This window comes from Vicugna pacos, unplaced genomic scaffold, assembly GCF_048564905.1.
Source record: "Vicugna pacos unplaced genomic scaffold, VicPac4 scaffold_20, whole genome shotgun sequence".
Lineage (NCBI taxonomy): Eukaryota > Metazoa > Chordata > Mammalia > Artiodactyla > Camelidae > Vicugna > Vicugna pacos.
In genome coordinates, this window is record NW_027328741.1 from 26,470,075 (window position 1) to 26,491,782 (window position 21,708).

The 21,708-nt window shown below is 40.0% G+C and overlaps 1 protein-coding gene and 1 long non-coding RNA gene across 2 annotated transcripts in view; both read left to right on the forward strand.

Annotated features, from left to right (window-relative positions):
• Window positions 1-21,708, forward strand: part of LOC140694222 (uncharacterized) — a 151,923-nt gene that overhangs the window by 30,205 nt on the left and 100,010 nt on the right. The window contains exons 10-11 of the mRNA XM_072957591.1: window positions 4,252-4,361; window positions 5,706-5,829. Of these exons, the coding sequence (XP_072813692.1) occupies window positions 5,753-5,829 (77 nt within the window). The 5' untranslated portion in view covers window positions 4,252-4,361; window positions 5,706-5,752. The remainder of the gene's footprint in view (window positions 1-4,251; window positions 4,362-5,705; window positions 5,830-21,708) is intronic.
• Window positions 15,212-15,582, forward strand: LOC140694232 (uncharacterized). Its single transcript, XR_012069980.1, has 2 exons — window positions 15,212-15,376; window positions 15,460-15,582. It is a non-coding gene; the product is annotated as an uncharacterized lncRNA (long non-coding RNA).

A 21,708-nucleotide genomic window follows, 5' to 3' on the forward strand; every position in this document is an offset into this window, starting at 1 on the left:
ACAAGGCCCTGGACCACGGCGAAACGCCGGCTCCCTCATTGCTCGCAGCTCGTCGTGATTTACCGCATCATTGTCTTGATGGTGGACAGTTAAGTTTTCTCCATTTTCCACTGTCAGAAAGGATATTTGACTGGCATCCTTCTTGTACAGACATTCCTGTGATCTTTTATGAGTATTCCTTTAGTTAAGGCTTCTGGAAATTTAGTCCCTGGATGTGACATTTACATTCATCACAGACTCCATTCAAGTAACTCTAGAAATTCCTTCCATAGGGGAATGAAAAGATGCACAATTACTTATGTAACCAATTCTCTATTGCTGGATATGATTTCACTTCAGTTTTTCTTCCCACCATTGTAAACAGTGCTGTGTAAATGCCCTGATGGGTACATCTTTTTGGACTAAATTTGTTTTTTCCTAAAGGAAACGATTCGTAGAAGTGGTGTTGAGTCAGTGTGTATGTACGTTTTTCAGAGTTTACATATCCATTAACATGTCATCCTCTGAAAATGTCGCTCATGGTTTCTTCTCCCACAGATGGACACTAGATAGAATATCTTTTAAAAATATTTGCCAATATGATGAGCAAAAGTGCTTTTTCATTGTTTTAGTTTGCATTTGATGACCAGTGAGGTATTGAGCATTTTTCACTCATTAGCCATTTGACTTTTTTAAAATGAATGATTCCTTTTATCCTTTGCACACATTTAAGTGGGGGAGCTTCTTGTTGCTTTGTGACAGCTCTTTGTATGTTATGAACATTAACTTCTTGTCTTCAACAACATGTATCACAGAGCTTTTTCTTGTCATTTCTTGCCTTTCATTTTGTTTAGGAGGATTTTAATTTTGGTAGTGTCTCAAAATATTCTTATGATTATAAATGTATTCCTTATGTGTTTTATCTTTGAAATTATTCTTAAAAATAATTTCTTATACTGGAATAAATCTCCTCTGTAGGTTTTTTTAATCTCTAAGATGGAGATGATAATAGTACTTGTTAATGTAAGGGTAAGTTGAGTTAATAAGAGCAAAGTGTTGTATTTGCTGTTATTAGTACTTTTTTATATTTACATCACTGTCTGTAAATTATCTTGTGGTCCTTATGAGAGGAATAGTATTTATTCTTTCTAGGTGATTGTCTGATTGTCTCAGGACAATTACTGAAGTCATACTTTTCTCTTTGATTTGAAATCCCACCTTTACAAAATACTTATGTACACTAGAGTCTCTTTTTGAGCTCATGGTTCCCTTCTGTCAATCTGCCTTTCTTACTCCAGCACCATAACTTACATATTGTAAAAATTTATTTAATAATTGGCAGTCTGAATTTTTTTTCATTCTTTTCTTCCATCCCAAATTTTCTTGTCTAGTATTATGATTTTATTATTCCTGAAGAATTCCAAAATATTTTGTTCAAGTTAAAAAAAAATCAGATTGGAGTTGTCATGGGAGTTTTCAGTAAGTTTTGAATTATTCTGATGAGAACTTACATCTTTACAAAACTGCTTTCCTCCATGCAATTTGTTGATGTCTCTACATTCTCACCTCTTACTTTACCCCTCAGTACACCCCTGAAGTTTCTCCATTTAGAACATGGGCATTATTTTTTAACTTATTCCAGATTATTGTTTATGTTTTTGTCAATTTTGTAAGTGAAAATTTTTTGCTATTATATTTTTAAACGCTTAAAACTGAAATTTAGAAAGGAAGATTCGGTTTGTAAATACTCACTTTGTAATTTGTCATTTAAAATTGTAAGTATTAAGTAGTTGTTCCAGAATCCTTTCTTTTTTGTTTTTAAAAATTTGTGTCGAAGATTCTCAAAATGTTCATAGCTAAGTAGTATAGGTGGGGAGACAGATGGAGAGAGGTAGTGTGGCTCATGTACAAACTGTGAGCAGTTTCATGGCTGCCTTTAGGCTGGAGAAACCACAGAAGAGCCCAGGTTAGACAAGGAATGGCTTTGTATGCACTTGAAAGCCAGCTTTCCTGCCTGTATGGTGAAGCCTGGTGGGTGTGGCAGGTAGATGATCAAGGTCTGATCAAGGTCATTTGCTGCACAGAGCGCTGTGTCTGTGAGAAATGGTGACCATTGCCATGGCAAATGCTTGGTGCCAGGAACAATGCAGGGGAGCTGGGGAGCCTGTGTTAAGGATTTTCCAGTCCTGGGAGTGGGAAGATCAGACTCTGCATTCAGATCTGAGTTTGAATTAATCCTCTTTAGTTTACTGGACCTCTGACTTTTGTCAAGTTATGCATCCTGTTTGAACTCCTGCTTTGTTGTCTCTCAAAACAGAAGAATTACAGCCTGCTGCTAGAGTGTTTGATCAGGGTAAATGATTTGTGTCTATAAGATGCCACGTACAGTCACAAGCTCAGTGAGCAATGAGCTGTCCCCTCTTCTCCTGCAACTCAGTGCTCGATAAGTCATCAGCAGAAAGCGACTCCCTAATTTGTATGTGGTGCAAGGAAGAACAAAACTAACGTCTTGCCTTTCCCTGGCAGTATTCTTACTTCTTTGCTTCATGTACCTCTTTCCTCCTTCACTCTCCCCTTTCACCTCCTCCACCAAGAGCCCGAGACTCTCTCAGAACACTAGATTCAAATTATTTAAATGTTGGCTCATTCCCATGAAATGACAGTGACTTAAAAAAACTGTACACATCCCAGAATTCATTGTATTTGATTTACACACACACACACGTGCACACACACACACACACACACACATCAGGCTACCTCCCATTTGCTGAGGGAGAAGGGCCACTTTTTCTGAGTTTTCATTTACTCAGCGTGAGAGCAGTCTCTTAAGCAGAATTTCACCTGGCTTCGTGCATGGTTTTTTAAATTGGATTTCTGCTTTTTGTCCATAAAAATATTCTCCTATTAGAAGACAGGAAGTGGAGACATAGATATTCTGCTGAGATATTGGTGTTATCATATTTGAGTTTTAATGGACATAAGGCGGCATAGAGTCATACATTATTATGGATGAGAATCCATGATGATGTAACTTGGACAAGAATCTGGGTCTCCTGCCATCGTGTCCACGCGGGTGAAGAGGCAACTGGGTGGGGGATGGCAGGGAACCTTCTTGCTTGAGTTCCAGGTTCTTGTTAGTTTTCATTGCTCAGCTGCCTTTAGTTTATGTCCATGAGGCCTCTCATGGGAAGGTCACTATATCCTGAGAGACTGAGTTACTAATCAGCAGAAAGCTCTGGACCCACTCATATTTTCCAGAGTTTTTCTGCTGACCTGCTGACACTTTATATAAATGAGACCTAACAAACTGCTGGATATAAAATCCTTATTGTTATCATTTGCCCTCGAGTTCCATAGGAATGGGGTGCTGTCTCAGGCTGTCTAAGGCTAGATCTGAACAAAGATAGGGTGATAGGCTCTGCTGCTGGACCCTCCCCAGTCGAATGGGATTTCCACCTTAGTTTTTAGAATCAGGCAGATGAGTTCAAATCTTGTCTTTACCAGTTATTAGCTTTGTGACCTTGGGGAAATAACTACTTTTTTGGTTCCAATTTTCTTTATCTGTAAATAAGTTCAGTATTTATTTTAGGGTTTTTGTTTTAGAATTGAATGTGCTAATTCCCTAATTTATTCCTAAAATACTGATCACATGGTTCTATGCTGGTGCCTTAGTAGTTGATTGCTAAGGGACTCAACAGTGAGAATGGGGGTGGGGCCCCCTGGATCATACAGCTTATATTCCAGGATATGCTTGTAAAAGACAAGATTGCAGTGGATTTTTAGTAAATGTCCATTCCTTTCCTAATCCCCATTGATTGTGTATATATCTTTATACTATTATATGAACGATTATTTTTGCAGTTTAAATCTCTTTGTAGTATTTAAAGAATGTAGCTATAACAAAAATACGTGAAATAAAATGACTTGACTTTTATTTTCCTTTCAATAAGCAAAACAAAATAAAATAGAAAAGAAAAGAAAAAGTATTGAAGGAGTAGAAATAATTTTATTTCCGTGGAATCAACTCCCTATGTTAGGTTTTTCCATTGTGTTGTTCAACATCATATAAAATTGACAGGTTGTGACTTCAGTGTTGATAGCTAGGTGAGTATAGTTTCTTTTTGTGGTTGTCTTTGATGAATTATTTGCACTAGATCATAAATGATGTGCATGTTACATATTGGAAACGAGGAAACATTGGAGACATACTACCTCCAATGCAGTCATTTTGTTACCGAGTCCAAACTCGTTCTGCTCGCCGCATGACAGGCCAATAAACCGGGAGATGAGGTGTTGGAGCAAGGAATAGTGACTTCACTTGCAATGCTGGCAGACCCAGAAGACGGCAGACTGATGTCCTGGAGAACTATCTTCCCCAAGTAAGAATTCAGTCTCCTTTTATACTAAAAAGGGGGGGGGGTTGTGGTTGGTTGTTGCATACTTCTTGCTTTATGAATTGTTTGTCCTTTGAATCCGCTGTTCTTGCAGCTGTCCATGTGGATCAAATTATGGTACCCCTGTAAAACCTCCAAAAAAACAAAGGCTATTCTCTATTATGCAACTTGCCATCTCTACAGAAGTGCAGATGAGCTAACATTTTTAAAGATCAGGGCCAGGAGAATAGGCTTTCCTGCAGATTTCAGGCTAAAGGCAACTTTCTTTTTCAAATGGTGCAGAGCTACCAAGTCTGAGCCTAGGAAACAGGGCACAGGTTTAAACTCAAAGGAACAGATTTAACATAGGGTAAAAACTGTTACATTTTATTACAATTCCGTTTCCAGCTTCATAGATAATATTAGTAAGAAATATGAGAAATTTTGTATTTTTGCTTCTTAATAACCGATAAGTGTACCAACTATATTTTGTGAGCAGGGATGCTGTGCAGGCATTGGGGTGACAGCAAACTCTTGTAGGGGGTGGCCGACCCTGCAACATCTCTGATGCCCCGTGAGTGTTGGTGAGGGTCCCCGTAGCCAGGGGGCTCTCTTCAGGAACCAGCATATGGGCATTGACCTCTGGAGACCTCTTTTTCGGCTGCAGGAATTTTTTTCAGATATTGAGATTGAAAAATCACTCCAGCTGGGAATAATTAGGGAAAAAAAAGAAAAGGAAAAGGGTTTGGAGTAGAGTAGAAGAGTAGGACTTAAGATCACGGAGCCTGAGTGCTTGGCAGTGGGGCCTCGGGAGAGAGGGGAGCAGAGGTGGGGAGGGGCCTGGCTCCAGAACCAGCTCCTGTAATTGTCCCTGCACGCAAGCCACATAGCTTTAAATTGGCCTGGGCCACCTCTCTGGGCTGGATATCACCCTGGGCAGAACCGTGGTATCTGTAAAGTAAAATGACTTCACAACTATTGCACAGAGCCGCAGGTGTAAGAGAGCCTAAGCCTGTCTCAGAGTGCAGGGGACAAGCGGAAAGGAATGGCAAAATTTCCACTGACAATTGAAATTTTGTTAAATAGCCTGCTACAGTTGTTTGCATCACTTGAATGAATGCAGGCATATTTCTGTGGGCATTTATAGGTTCACTGAACCCCACCAGCCCCTCTTGCCCCCATCGGAGATGGGCTTTCTCAAGCACAGTGCCCCTCCTGCTTGGGTGGAAAACGCTGCTGGTCCTTGCCTGGGGCCGGGCTGCTGCAGGGCACTGAATCCCCGAGGCACGGCCTGTGAGACACGACAGGAACATCTCTGCTCTTGACTGGGTGCCTCCGTTTCCCCTGCAGTGTAGAAATGCCGGTGACTGAGTTAGAAGCATGCTTCCAAGCTGTCCATGTCCTTGGCATCCAGAAGCGGAGCCTGGAAGCTTTCGAATTTATCCAGAATGCGGTTTACATTCACCTTCAGCAGGTGAGTGTATGTCCTTACACAAGTGGAGGAATTACTGCAGTTTTCCTGGAACTTTCTCACTACAAGTCCATTTGATTTTTCTGTGCTAGGATTCAGTATGGCCTGCTAAAAACTCTGGAGTGAGATCTTGAAACCCTGATGAAGAGCATTATTTATTTCATTTCTCTATATGATACTCTTTTACTTTTAAAATTCAGAATTTTTGGTTGTTTCAAAAATTTTTTGGGGGGGTTGGAGAATCATGTTTACTCTTACCATCTTTGCAACCTGTTGCTTTGTGCCTCTCACCTGTCTTCTGTCACTTGTGAGGCGGTTCCATTTGTGACCCTGTCCGGGTTGTTCATGTTATAAAACATAAAGCCTGTAAAAGTACAGTCCCTTTTCCTCCGAAGACATTCCACAAATACTCCTTTAACCTGGGTGTGGTTTTAAGAAGACAGAATCTTTAGAACATGTCCTTGCAGGTTGCTAGTGCAAAATCCCAAAATCAATAGTCTAGCTCAACATCTAAAATCTTTCTAATTTACCTTGGAATTGTATGGATAAGTGAAGCAGTTTGCTAAGAACTCAGACCAGGTTTGGAATACAGGCTGGTGTAGCTCAGCAGGTCCTCCCAAGCTGATGCTCTGCCAGAGGGCGGGGCCGAGGGGAGAGGGCGGGTCCTGCCCTCCCTGAGGAGACAATTTCATGGCAAAGACTTTCACCTGGTGAAGAACTTGGAGTTTCTTCTAAGAAGAGTGGGTCTTAAAAGAGTCCAAAAAGCGCGGGAGTGGCACAGTCCCATTTGTCTCAAGTAGGGGAGAGCGGCTGTGGGGCCACTTAGGAGACTCGTGAGTCCAGGTGGGCAGTGTTGGTGGCTTCCACTTGAGCGGTGGGACGGTCAGTGTTTAAAAGCGAACATATTGAAGGCATGTTTAGATGGTAAAAAGGAAAGGATGAAGGCTGGCTGTGAATGCAGGATGGAGTAAGGCCCAGGTTTCTGGGTGGATTAATGAGGTAAATGATGGTCCTTCTGTGCTCTGAGGAGGGAAAGCTGCAGAGGGAGTTCTGGGGGAAAACTGATGAGTTCAGCTGTGGGTAAAGTGAAAGGTTGTTAGATGTGTGGTCTGGGAGCTCAGGTGAGAGCCACTAGTGAGTAGGGGGAGGTGAGAGGGACTTTCAAATAATTTTGTATTGTGAACATACAAATAAGTATGAGTAATGACACATTTAACACCTCTATATTCTGGATTTAAAGCCCAGTAACATTTTGCTATACTGACTGCAGAGGTTCTTAATATTTTTTAATAGAAATAAGTAGAAACAAAATAGTGGAGTTAGTGAGCATCTTAGAGTAGATGTGTGTCCTTGTATGTATTTTTATACCTCATCTGTTTATAACCATAATCTACAAAAAGTTATCTTGCTTAGCATAAGAGTTAAACACAGGGACGTGACACACATTGTTGGGGGTTGAAGCTGATCTTCTCGGGCAAATTATGGACCCTCTCTTTGCCTTAGTTGCATCGTCTGTGACTGCCCCAGGGCCCCTCATCACAGCTGATTTCCTAGAGTAGATGTTGGGAGGGAGGCTGCTGAAGGGAGTAAGAGGTGGCAACTGCTAGGGATATTGAAGAGAGACAAAAACAGATTAAAGCCGATAAACTGAGTACAAATACCCTCTAAATAGAAGGAATCCCGCAGTGTTTTGAGCCGCTTATAAGGGAAAGAAAATCACGTGGATCCAAAGCTCTTGAGCATATGAGTATTGTGGGTGGGAGGGTGTCATTATAAAAGTGTTGAGAAAAGGCCTCTTTGTTTTCCTTGACATTACCAGTAAGGATGGGGAGCAGAAGCGAAACCCTCTGCTTCAAAGTTGAAGGTGCAGTTTTGTGCGAAACTGACCAAAGTTTGGAAACCAGTCATCAGCGATGCTGGCAAATGAAGAGGCTTCTGGATTGGGTGGGGCACTTGCTGTGACTTCCAGGTGACCTGCTGGCTGGGGGCTGTGTGGCGGGTAGTAGTTTTGCAGGGTAGCCCGGGCATAATCCCTAGCTCTGATGCTGCTGGTCTGATTAACAGACCTGGGCGCACACTGTCCTAATGGGGCAGCTCGGGATGTGGCCCTGCCGTGCTGAGAGCGAGAAGAGGGCTCCCCTGAGGAGGTGTCCCTGCGGAGAGTGGAAACGTACTCCTGCAGGGGAGGAAGAGCCTCTGAGCAGCGGGCCGGATGCACAGGCAAGACCAGCATGAGCACTGATGTTTCCGGGAGCCGGAAGTCATACAGTGGCCCAAACGGCCTTGTTCCTGAGAGACTGGAGGGAATAGATGCTGAAAAGGTAGGCTAGGGTCAGACCCTGTGGTGGGTTATGAGTGACAGGAGAGGATTGTTCAGGCAGGCATGAGACAACTCTGTGGGCGTCCCAGCTGGGACGTCACGCCGAAGGGAAGAGCAGAGTTATAGACTTTGCCACTTATTAGCTGTGTGACTTTGAGCAATATCACCCCACCTCTCTCTCTATATATCTTCATCTGTAAAGTGACACAGTGACAAGGTCGTGTCATCAGAAGTATTAGCTTAGCTCTGATCCTCTTTGTCGACTCCTGTCAGTGCTTCCCTGCAAGGTTCTGCAACGGCTGCTTTTACCCTGAGACGGGAGGGCATAGAGGGACACTGTAATACCCGAGGGCAGGAAGGGGTTGCTTTAAAAGCAGACATGTAACAGCCTGCAGCTGCAGACCTGCAGGCAGTTTGGTTGACGGTCCTTGAGAGGACTTTGGAGGCCTTAGCGTCGTCTTAAGTCTTGTTTCCCCTTGGGGACCGGATTTGCCTTTGGGGATTGATGTTGAAGATTTGAGCTTCTGCAAAGCTGTTTTCAGAGATGTGTATATACGTAAAATATCATATAAAATAAAATGATTTATTTAACGTGTGCGAATTTGTAGCTGTTAGGAACAGCTCTGTTGGCCTGGTCTCCACGGAGGACACCAAGGGTCAGCAGAGCATGCAGGAGGGCAGGCAGCCTGCAGTGCTTCTGCGGGGTGTTCTCCCCATTAGGGCGCTCTGCTGAGTTGAGTCTTCTACGAGTTTTGTTGCCAGAGGAGCAAACAGCAAATTAATGAGTTCTAGAGGGATTGTATAATGACAGGAAGAAATAGGAACCCAGAGATTTTCCGGACTAAAACACGCTTTGGTTCCTGATTCAGTGTGTTCCATTACAGAATTGATGAGTTGTGTCTATTCTGGAACGTCGTTGAAATAAACGTTCAGCCTATATGTTAAGGGCTTTGTTTTATTTGGCTGGAGGACTCGAGCCGGGATGACAGCCTCTCAGATCACTCTGAGGGACTGCTCCCAAGAGGTAGGGGAGGAGCTAGGATATATAGAAGCTTACAACAAAGACCAGGTAATTGGAACAATAAAATATTGCTTGTTATCTAAAGAAAACCAGATATCTCAAGTTCAAGTATTTACTGCTTTTCTATGTATGGTGAGAAGCAAACATTTGGGTCATTGAATTCATTCCTTTGGCAAGCCCCTGGCTATCTAGGGCCAGTATCCTGTCCTTTCTTACTCTGAGTCTGCTCAGAGGGCACCAATGTGAGTGGCTGAGAGGCCGGGCTGTAGGCATGTACTCGCTGGGGGTTGGCAGCAGCCGCTGATGACTCGGATTCAGCATTCTTTGTTTACTGTCATGGTTGCAGTATTTTCATGCACATTGTAGTATTTTCATTCACAGTGCTCCCACTTGGTCCTAAATTTGACCAATATTTTGAGAGAAATTTCATGACCAATTTTGTCCCACGGTGCTAGGATGGCTCATTCCTAGTTCAGGTGAAGAATCTTCTAAGTTGCCATTCAAGGTGTAAGTTTTTTTTTTTGTCAGGCCCTGTTGATACTAAAAGTTCTCTGGATCACCTGTCTTACTAGTCTATTATGATACAGAAAGTGTTTACCCATCTTTGCTCATTCCCATACCTAGAATCACACTATTATATTTATTTTATTCAGGGTTATAAATTTTATCTGTTTCTTCAAGATGTTTAGCCATCATCAATCTTGTGGGCCTAGTTACACATTGGGAAATGTAACAGACAACAATTTTATAAAATAGACAGGATATAAGTAATACAGCTAGTAACGTTAATAAAGTCACGAGTAAGAATTTAATAGTCGAGAAGTTGTATTTTTGGGTTAAAATTTTGCTTGTGTTTCTGAGTTTGATCCTATGAGAAAGTTCATATTTATGGTCAGGGTCAGAGCAGGTATTAATTGGCCAGTTGAAATCTCCCACCTTGTAAGATCAACAGTGGCCTAAACAGAACTATAAATTCTTTTTAGAATAACGTTTCTGAGGGCTATCTAATTAGAGCCTTGGAGTAGGGAAACCCACCAAGGTAACACAGAAGTACTAGACATAGGTAATTTATCATAAACTTGACAAGTGGAGTAGATCATAATCAAAGGTTGGAGAAATTATCAAAGTAATTGGTATACAGTCCTGGTCCGGTGTCTTGGGTCAGCTGTCTGGCTCAGATGTCATCTTCTTCTCATCCTGGTCTGGTAGCTTTTTCTCCATTTGGGCATTGTTTTAAGGTGAGCAGCACTCGATAGGCCAGTGCACTGCAGGGGATGTTTCAGATAGGAAATGAATCCGAGACTCCGTTTCCTTCAGCTTTGGTGTGTATGGTCTGGTAAAGAGTACCTGAAAAAGGGTCCTTCCATTCAGGTTGGAGACAGTTCTTTAAGTCATGCCTGTTGCAGTATGTATAATCCCCTGGCTGCAGGTCATGGGGCATCGGAATTTTACCCAAGGATAGATTTCTGAGCTTCAGAAACAAACCTAGAGTATCCTTTTCATAATTCAATTAAACCGTACAGTAATGTGACATAACAGCAAGGAATGATCTGGGAAGTGTCTTAGTAAATATGGACCTCAATTAACAAAACTAGAATTTAATATCCACTAATATATAATTTATTTTCTCTCTTAAGTTACCCTCAGTTTTCTCAAATATAGCCAAATCAAGATTAATTTTTTACAAGTTAAGTCTGATTATTTGATCATATAGGCTTTTTTAAATTGGCTGTGTTGGAAGTTTTAATACGGAGTCTCAGGGTAGAATGTTAAGGTTTGCTAAGGCCAAGAAAGACACGTCAAGGCTTTTCATGGGTTTCTGCCTTACAGATTTAGGTAAATTCTTTTCTCTTTAAAATCCTTAAAATATCTTTATACTCCTATATCTGTTAGGAGATGATCTCCCTAATTTGTTTGATAGAGCCACTGGGGACCTAAGTGTTTTTAGTCTCTTGAGGGATCAGATAGAGAGAAAAGATAAGTGTTCCAAGTGTGATTACATAGGTATAATTTATCAAATTGCTGTGAACCATAACTAGCTTAAGGAGAAGAGATTCTTTACGTCTGGGAAACAGGTTAAAAGCCAGTAGTATTTCAAACAATATCAAAAATTATAACCATATTCAGCAGGTTAATCAGTCCCATGTAACTAATTCTTTTAATGAGAGTTTTCATTAGAATTTTAAAATGTCTTACCCAGTTTAGTTCAGTGCTATAGTGTGAAATTTATTAGGAATCAGTAAATCTCCTTGAAGAGAAAGCATTTTGCAAAACCATCAGAAGAAAACAATTAACTGTCTATAAATGACAAAAGATTTAAAAGCATGGTTAAACACCGTTACACTATAATCAATAAAGAAATCTGTTCACTATACCCATAATTATCACTGGTAACATTTCAGATATACCAGAATTTTAGGGAGTCCATATAATTTCTACAATATCTATATTAATAATATTGTCTCATTCAATATAACCTTAGAAGTTTTATGATTCATTTGACAATTCCATGTTATTTAAAATGCCAAATGAAACTTTATAGTTAAAAATCTCTCTTTGGGATGTTTCAGGGGCCTTCTGTAGCATCCCAAACTTAACTGGAGATTAAAAGAATTTTAATTAATTAAATTAATTTTTATTTAATTAATTAGAATTTTATATTTGGGGAGCTTTTTGAAAGATTTCAGAACACTTGATCAGATAAACATATAGATCACTGTAAAGTAGTACTAATACATTAACAAGAAAATACGTCAAAAGTAAAGGCAGAACAGATCAGCTAAGTGGTATAAGAAGTTTTACAATCTGTTACTGAAGGAGGATTAACATTTTAAGAAAATTTTTTCCTCTTAACAGAGAGAAAAACAATTCTAATCTTGTACCAGCTTACTTCTAAGATTCATTTACGTTGCCCAATTTGTTTCTAAACTTAGCCAATTCTGACCATGTACAAAACTCTTCCCTCAGGGTTCCTTTTCCACAAGCCTTCCACAGCTTTCTATACTTATATTAGTGTGTCCCTTATTTTTCTTCTATTCAGAAGTAACCAGGTTCAGGAGAAAGTCACTATTTTTCATTAACAAAATATAATTCCATTCTTATATCTTCCTTTACGCATTTATATTACTTTCCTAGGATACTGAGATCATTCCCTTACTAATAGAGACTATTTCAGTGTGGCACCAACCATTTATTAATATTTCTATATACCTTTAGTTTCACTGTAAGAGGAAGTTAAATGTTAAGTAATTCGTATTTCAATGTTATTTTATCTGAAAATGGCATAGCAATTTAATAAAATCTTGTCATTTAACTTAATTTAGCACAACACTAGAATTTAAAGATACCAAACACTTAGAGATTATCTTAAACATACATTTTAAAAATATATTTTAAATATTTACCCAAAGGTCTCATCTCATTTGCATTTAATTTACTTAAAATTTTACCACAGCACATTACTTTTATTTTTTTTTTTTGACAAATCTGCAACAGATATAACAGGATCTTATTTGACTTTCATTAAACCTAGGTACAGTAAAGGTATTATACATAATATTGATGACTTTAAAGATGTCTATATTAATTAGAACATACTTAAACTAAACAATATCAAATATTATCTTAATATTGAATATTTTCCATTTCACATGACGCTGAAAGTCAATTTGTTCAGTTGTTATTTTAAAAATACTTAATGTTTAAGCTCTTATATTTTTACGTCAATTAAGCAGAGCTCTATGACTTTGAATTTTTTTTCTTTAGCAGTAGAAATATCTCACTTCTATAATGTGTACACAGGCTTATAATCAGAAAAAAGCTAGAGATCTCATAGCTTCACTTTAAAACTTACTTATAAGATAGGTATAATAATAGTTGGAGTAAGCTGAATTTGCTTGCTCAAATCATTAAGGCTTACTATTTATGAAACAGACAGTTAAAATTTCTTCACAATGTCTGAGGGACCCTTCAGAGTTCTGAGTTCTAATATGCCAAAAATTTCTTGGCCTTAAGGTTTATTTCGTTGAGCTAATTAGACTCAGTCCTAGGTCACTGTTTGTTGTATTTATATTTCTGATGTGCAAGACAAAGACACTGTCTTCCAGGTCCCCAGAGAACTGCTCTCTCAACCAGGCCGTATTTTATCTCCTTAAATGGCATTTTTGTATCAGTGAGAAGAGCTGTAAACAAAGAATTCCATGTTTTAAAACTTTAAGGCTTACTTAAATATGTCTTCCAAAACTTGCATAAGGCATTTAGTAAGATCTCTTTTCCTTGTGTTATAAGTTAAACCCAGGGTAAACCTGTATTTTTTTATTAGCCACTCAAATTAGTTTTTAGTTTTACATTATATTGGACGGCTTATGTAACTATATTGGTTTATTTTAATTTGTTCAATTAATATTTTCAGAGGGACAGATATGTGCCTAGCCTTATAATACCAAGAAGGGGAAGTGTTTTTCCTCTTAAACATATGTATCCCACAACACAAGCAAAAGTTTTGTATAAAGACCATTTAAATATACCAATTTCACAAACTTTTATCTCAATTTTATTAAATCTTATACCTTTAATTTTTATATTTATTAAGTTTAATCAATAATTCTTATTTCTAGAAGAAGTGCCAGAAACCTTTTTTTGTGTGTGTGTGCATTGTATATAATTTTATAGATGTCTCTAGGATGCCCAAGATTCAGCCAAAGAGCTTAGGCACTTCTCAGTTTTTAATTTCATTAATTGGTCTGTTATCCCAATAATTGATCAAGTATTTCAGTCTATATATACATATATTTCAAACTGTGGTAAGTAAAATGGGCTTGTTTGAACTTTAATCTTTGGGGGGAGTAGGTGAACTCTTTGGCCCTTTTTTTTTTAACTTTACGTTGTGTAGTATCAAAACCCTGTATGTAAATCCAAAAATGTCCATTTTATATATTTGATTCAAAATAACCATATAAAAATATTTATCCTTTTGGGATAAGCCACTTATTTTTTTTTCGACATTTTTACAATCATTTTTCCAGTTATTCAACCTAATTAACATTAATTATTCTAAGTTTTTATTAGCATATCTAGAAACATTTATCAGAAAGGAAAACACAAACGTAGCTTTTCAAACCAGTTTTATTTTTTTAACTAAGTTCTTAGGTTAACCATTAGATATATTTTTCTACATTTAAACTTGATTTTAATAGAAACCATAAAACAACTGTTTATAATGAGATCTCTTTAAACTTTCACCAATTAAAAAGTTTTTCCAAATTAAAAAATCCATCATATGGCCGTCAATTTATATACAAATATAATATATATATAGTGATTTTAAACCAATAAGATGAAGAGGCCCTTCCACATGAGAGTCGGGGTGTTGCCTAAATAAAATTCAAAGGTTTACTCTCCAAAAGCTAAAAGCCTTTGTGGTCCAGGCTGATGCAGCAAAGTTTAAGATGGCAAAATATCTGAAAATTGGTACAATCAAAGAATTGCTTAGAATCCCAATTTATTTGCGTGGCCACCATATGTACACAATACTTGAAACTTTTGTATGGTGGAGTCCAAGGTTTCCTTTAAAAAATAAACTAAACATACATATACATACATACACACACTTAAAACACCCAGAGAAAGATAAAACATTTACATTTCAAGGACACAGGAAGAGAAATCCAAGTTACCCCTAAAGGGGATTTTGTTTTTATAAGTTCAGAATTCCAAAAAATGTTTTTATCAGGCCTGGTTAGTTATTTTCAGAGTGAGTTTTTTTTTTTTCTTATTCCCAATTAATGTTGTAAATTTTGTATGTACATAAACCTGGCTGGGGTAATAGTTGGAGACTGGCAATCTGTCATTTCTTTTTCTTTTCTTTTCTGTTCTTTATTTTTTTTTTGAAAGTTCTATTCCCCATTGTAAGGTCGGGTTCTCAGAATAAATTTGCTAGTAAGATTTCCCACAGGGACAACTCTGTGTCATGAAGTCTTTGTGTCTACCACACCTGGAAGATTATCTGTCACCCGAGAAAGCTGTTACCAGCCAGGAGGATGGTCCGAATTTTGGAGTTGAAAGTTTCCTCATAAGAGTTTTACTTTTATCCTGAAAAATTCAATGGAGGTAACCAAATTGAGGAAAATATTAGACCAGACTCTTACCTAACCACTCAGTCCTGAACCCAGTGTCTTTCAACTTGGACTCACTCAGGATGTCTCCACTGGGTGAGTATTTTCCTCATATGTTTCCACCAGCCCCACTTTGGACATATCCTCAAGGTGGATATTTCCTGTTATCTTTCAACCAGGCCCCACCCAATATGTCTCCACTGGGTGGGTAATTCACCTCAGTTTCTTTCAACTGGAGGGCCACGTACCTGGATACACCGCCAGATAAAACTTAGGATCATCAACCAATATGTGAGATCCGAGAACCAAGAGAGACTCACCCAAATTCATCTGGACTCCCCGAGGAGGTGGATGGGCACAAAGGGCCACTGCTGGTACCAAGGCTCCGGTTACTTGGAGAGTTCAGGTGGAGAGAAATCTGCTGTGGTGCTTCATGGTGTCCAAAACTGTTGACTGAAATACATGTGCAGCCTAAAAGTTAAGAGTTATGTTTCATTTGGCGGGAGGACTCGAGCCGGGATGACAGCCTGTCAGAACTCTCTGAGGGACTGCTCCCAAGAGGTTGAGGCAGAGCTAGGATATATAGGAGCTTTACAACAAAGACCAGGTTGTTGGAACAATAAAAGATTGCTTGTTATCTAAAGAAAGCCAGGTATCTCAAGTTCAAGAATTTAGTACTTTTGTATGTGTGAGAGGAAGCAAATATTTGGACTCACTGAATTCATTTTTTAGACAAGCACCTAGCTATCTCGGGCCAGTAGCCTGTCCTTTCTTATTCTGAGTCTGCTCAGATGACACCATTGTGAGTTGCTGTAGCAGCTGGGCTGCAGGCCTGTCCTAGCTGGGGGGTGGCGGCAGCCTTTAATGACTTGGTTTCAGTATTCTTTGTTTATTGTCATGGTTGCAGTATTCTCATTCACATTGTAGTATTTTCGTTCACAGACTGATTATGGATAATCTGCAAACTTGGAAAGCAACCGAGATGGAATTACTGCAGGTACCTTCTGCTTTAATAAGCCGTGTACAAACATAAACAGGGAGGAAGCATACACTTGGATTTGGAGGTGTAGGAAAGGGATCCTGCACATTGCAGGAGAACGCAATGCAGAATTCCTTAAGTCCACCTTTCTTTACTGTAGTGGTTTCTGAGAACAGTTTATGGTAATTAACCAACATTGACAAACTACACAAATTGCATTTAAGAGCTGGCCGGCTGAAACTTGTGTATTGGAGAGGTGGAATTCAAAGGCAAGTGGTCAGGTGGATTGGAGAGAGATGGAGCCAAGGCCTGGGCCCAGATTCCGGTTTAAATTGCCATTTCTTCACCATAGGGCCTTGGAATAGAATTCAAAATCTCTTAACCTGTTGGTGAATCTGTGAAATGGGCATAATATTCGTTTCACCCTGGGATTGTTGTAAGATCTAAAGAGTATTATAGCACACATGAAGCACTTAACCCACTGGCACTTAGCAGTGTTCACTGTGTGGGGCCGCCCCGCTTAGCATGTGTCAGAGCCGTAAAGGCAGCATTTGTCTGTTGAGGATGCACTTGCAGCCCCTTGGCTAGGTTATGAATTTGGTGATTTCCTATAATCCTTGTAATTCTATGTGCCATGGACTGTTATTTTCATGGACAGATGAGGAATCTCATGGTAAAAAGACTGTATAATTTGCCCAAAATCAGACCATAACTTTGGGTGCAGAGGCCTCGGTTCAGCATGGGCCCCTGGGCCTTCTGCCCTCTCTGTTCAGCACCAGAGCCAGATATGGAGTCGGCTGTTTCCCTGCCCAGAATATCCGGCAGGCCGCAAGACACATCTGGCCCTGTGCTGCTTGAGCAACAACTCCGAAGGAGAGACAGTTACAAAAGGGATAAACATAAAAACAGATGACAGCAAATTGTGATCAGCTCTGAGAAGGAAAGGAACATGTCTCGCCGTGCAGAGCTGGGAGCTTTCCCGTCTGGGCTGCTCTGGGGGTGTTCATCTCAGCTAAACAAGTTCTGCTGCTGCACCAAGGCAGGAAGGCAGGGCGCGTGTGGCCAGGTAGACAGGGCCTCATTGATCTTACTCATTCCCCATTAAGCGACAGTTGTCTCGGGCACTTAACTAATAAACAGATGTTGGCCATAATCATCACGCACTTTGCTTGGTAGTTTTATTGGCCCCAGCATTGAGATGAGGTCATTGAAGCTGGGGAGTTTGCTACATGCCCGTGATTACCTTGCAAATACCCCGACTGTTCTTTCAATCTAGACTGGTGTGGCTGTCATGTCCCAGCCCTGTGAATGGCATCGTGTAGCTTCTCCCAAGTGGCCCAAATGACTGACATTGATATGCTTAATTCGTTGGAAATAGTATGTGACAATAATAGAAAAAGGTAGTAAGAAATTGTTTGGAAAACTGGAAAAAACCTTTTCTTCCCCAGCTGGGGGAGCGTAACCTGTATCACTCACCCTACTCACTGCCTGTCACCTCCTCCCCGCCGACTCCGTGTTCATAAGCCACACTGAGTCTTGGGAGAACATTTTGCCTCATGACACTTTTGACTAGGACCTGCAACTTCTTTGTCCCTGGTTAACTCTCTCTTCAAAGCCATTCAAATTTTTTGCAGGCTCCTCCACTCAGATGTAAGAATAGCCTCTTTAAACTTCTTGATGCAGCTCCTTAATGAAGATCTTGTGATGGAAACCTAGCCAAAACTGGGATGTATGCATATAGTGACTGCAAACTCAGTACTTTGTTAGTTCAGAATCAGAGGGGTGAGTGACTCAGGAAATGCTTTTTTAATGTAACAAGGGGAAAGTGAAAGGACGCTTGCTGTGTGAGAAAGAAACATCTCAATCACAGCCAGTAAGGCACCTGTGTTCAGGATGGGGTGTGGCGAGTGCAGAGTTCTCACAAAGAAAATAGTGGTGTGATGGGAGCGAGGACAGTTGGGTACTTTATTGGGGAGGAAAAAAAGTGGGCTGAACATTTCCTTGTTGAACAAGAGGATTGTGACATGATGTGCTTGTATTTTGGAGAGAAGGGTTTTGTGGGGACAAGCCTAGGAGTACGCTGTATGTCTGGGGAGTCAGCACAACAGAGAAACACAGAGAACCGGGCAGACCCCAAGACCCATGCTGGGGGAGAGACTGCCCACCAATTGGAGCCCTGGAGGCTGCTTCTGTCCCTTAGCTGGGGCCTCAGACCTCCCTTCACAGCCCAGTCCTGTTGATACAAGAATAAAAAACGTTGGGCATGAGAAGGGCTGTGTCCCAGGCTTTCATTGAGCCCCTGGGATGTGCCCCACCAGATTTTGTTCCTTAACTTCATGCAGTAAAGAATTCAAGAGCAAGCCAGTGTTGAGTAAAGGTAGATTTATTCAGAGATACATTGATAGGCAAGAGAAACTTCACGAGGTGTGGGGGTTTGATGCTCATATTAGAAGTAGGTACACACTCCACACATTGTGGGCCTTCCCCAAAGAGGGAGAGAGAGTGGTGACCGCGAGGTGGCGCTGTGTTGCTTGTTTTCTTGGGCTTGGTGGTTTCATATGCTAATAAGTAGAAGGACCAGCCTTAGGGCAAGGGGCTAGGATTCCCAGGGAGTTGGCCATTTCCCACCCTTTGACCTTTTGTGGCTAGCATTGGGACTGCCATGTTGCCTGGGGCATGTTATTCACCAAGTTACTATTACAATGGATGTTTACTGAAGCTCAAGATCTGCTAGAAGTTAAATCTCTTCATCCTGAGCCTCAAGGCCTATTGGGGGTTGAATCCTTTAACATTTTGATGTTAATTGCTGTGGCCTTCCTTGAATGGCTGTGCTCTTCCCCCTTCCATCCTGTCTCACTGTGATGACACAGAGACAGCAAAGGTCGGGCCCTACCTGTGCTCCTGCATTTAAAGGTGGGAGGTGTGAGGTGGGCTTATGATGACCCTGAATGGTAAGAAAAATGTTTCAGATTTTCCTACGTGAGACATGGGGACCTGACAGCAACCTCCGCAGATTTATCTCACGGGCATTATCGCTTGTGTTGTTATAGAAACAACAGGCAAGCCAAGAAACAAGTATAACTCACAAGGTTGTAGTACTGAGATATATTACACTGGCACGCTCAGAGGGGCTTCATTTCCAAAGCTCTGAGCACCTCCAAGACGTGCACATGAGGTTTTATAGGGTTAATTACAAGTATGGGGCTATTAGCCAATAAGGCTCAAACAACAAAAAGCAAGGAATCAGTACACTGAAGCTTATCAATTTGGAACAGATCCCGTTACTGACAATTGTTGTCCTTGGATTTACGTGTTAGCTTATTAGCCCATTAAACTGACACTAAACTTCAGGTTAACCAGGTAGCTCAGCAAAACTTAGATCAGTAAACCGACACTTATCACACTTTGATTTGTGACTTAGCTTGTTAGCCCAGCTGGGGTTTTCCTTCACAGTGTCACTTATATTTTTTATTTTTCTTTTAATCTTTTTTTAAGTATTTAACCCAAATTTAAAATCAGGGTTTTTTGGGAAAGAAAATTCTCTTTATCTTTTCTTTGGGGTTCTTTTGTGGGGGAGGTAATTAGATGTATTTATCTGTTAGTGGAGGCCCTGGGGCTTGAACCCAGGACCCCGTGCACGCTAAGCACATGCTCTACCACCCGCCCCTTCATCATTTTCTTTTTGCTTTAGCTGCCAAGAATCTTACAGCTGAATTTGTAGTCGGCCTTTAACACTTGCCCTGACTTCATGGAATCCATTTTTATGAGTTTATCTCCCCCTGGTTTCATTTAAGTATTGAATCTCCATTTTCTCTTCACTCTCAGTTTTGCCTTTTTGTTGTTATGGTTGTTAAGCTGTGTTTAACAGAATTGTTTAAATTCTCTTTTAGCAAGAGGCTGAATGTAAATAAATATGTAAGCAAACAGCACAATTAAATGCTTTTATACATTCTGAGCTGTTTAGTAGTAACTTAAAAACCGAATTGAATATTAAAGTGATAGCATTTTAAAAATATTTTTTAATTTTTCATAAAAATATAGCTGATTTAAAATATGATATTAGTTTCAGGTGTACAATAGATGCTCCATTTATAGTTACTGTAAAACATTGTCTGTATTCCCTGTGTTGTAAGATACATCCCTCTAGCGTGTTTACATTACATGTTGCAGTTTGTATAAGAAAGTTGGGTAACGCAGAGTCTGGAACGTGGCTGTGTATGACTCAGGTTCACGCTCACCCTGCCTGTCAGAGCTCAGGCCTTCACTCCTTTCTGCAGGGGAGCGAGTGGAGGCAGCTCTCATCAGCGCTGTCACCACCCTCTGAGTGGCAGTGACAGCAGTGACTGTGTGTGGACGTGCAAATTGTTTTTCCAAGAGCTTTATATGCGTTTCTGCATTTAATAATTAAAGCCCTCCTGTGAGGAAGCGTTTTTAATGCATAATACATTTTATTTTGATATTGATAGATTTCAAACCTCTGGAAAATTTACAGTAGTACAATAAACGCTTAGATACTGTTCACCTTATAGGGCACTATTTGGCTTTCTGTGTCTGGCTTATTTTAGCATAAAATTTCAAGGTTCATCCATATTGTAGCCTGAATCAGTACTTTATTCTTTTTGTTTGATAATATCCTTTTCCATTTTTTTTGGTTTTAGTCTATTTAAAAATATTTTCATTGAAGTCTAGTCAGTTTATAATGTTGTGTCAGTTTCTTGTCTACAGCACAAGACTTCAGTTAAAAAGGAACATACCTGCATTCATTTTCATACTGTTTTTAAACATAAGTTACTATAAGATATTAAATATATTCTCCTGTGCTATACAGTATCAACTTGCTGTTTATTCTTTACATACTCAGTAACTGCAAATCTTGAACTCCCAATTTATTCCTTCCCACACCCTCCCCCCTCTGGTAACCACAGTTTGTTTTCTGTGACTCTGTGTCTGTTTCTGTTCTGTAGATAAGTTTATTTTTTTGTTTCTTTCTTTTTTTTTTTTTAGATTCCACATGTCAGCAATCTCATGTGGTATTTTCCTTTCTCTTTCTGGCTTACTTCACTTAGAATGACAGTCTCCATGTCCATTGATGTTGCTGCAAATGGCATTATTTTATTATTATTTTATGGCTGAATAGTAGTCTATTGGACAAATATGCTACAACCTCTTTATCCAGCCATCTGTCAGTGGACATTTCGGTTGTTTCCATGTCTTGCTATTGTAAATAGTGCTGCTGTGAACATTGGGGTGTAGGTGTCTTTTTTAATTAGGGTTCCTTCTGGATATATGCCCAGGAGTGGGATTGCTGGGTCATCTGGGAGGTCAAGGTTTTGTCTTTTGAGGAACTTCTATACATTTTTCCACAATGGCTCCACCAAACTGCATTCCCACCACAGTGTAGGAGGGTTCCCAATTCTCCGCAGCCTCTCCAGTATTTATTGTCTGTGAA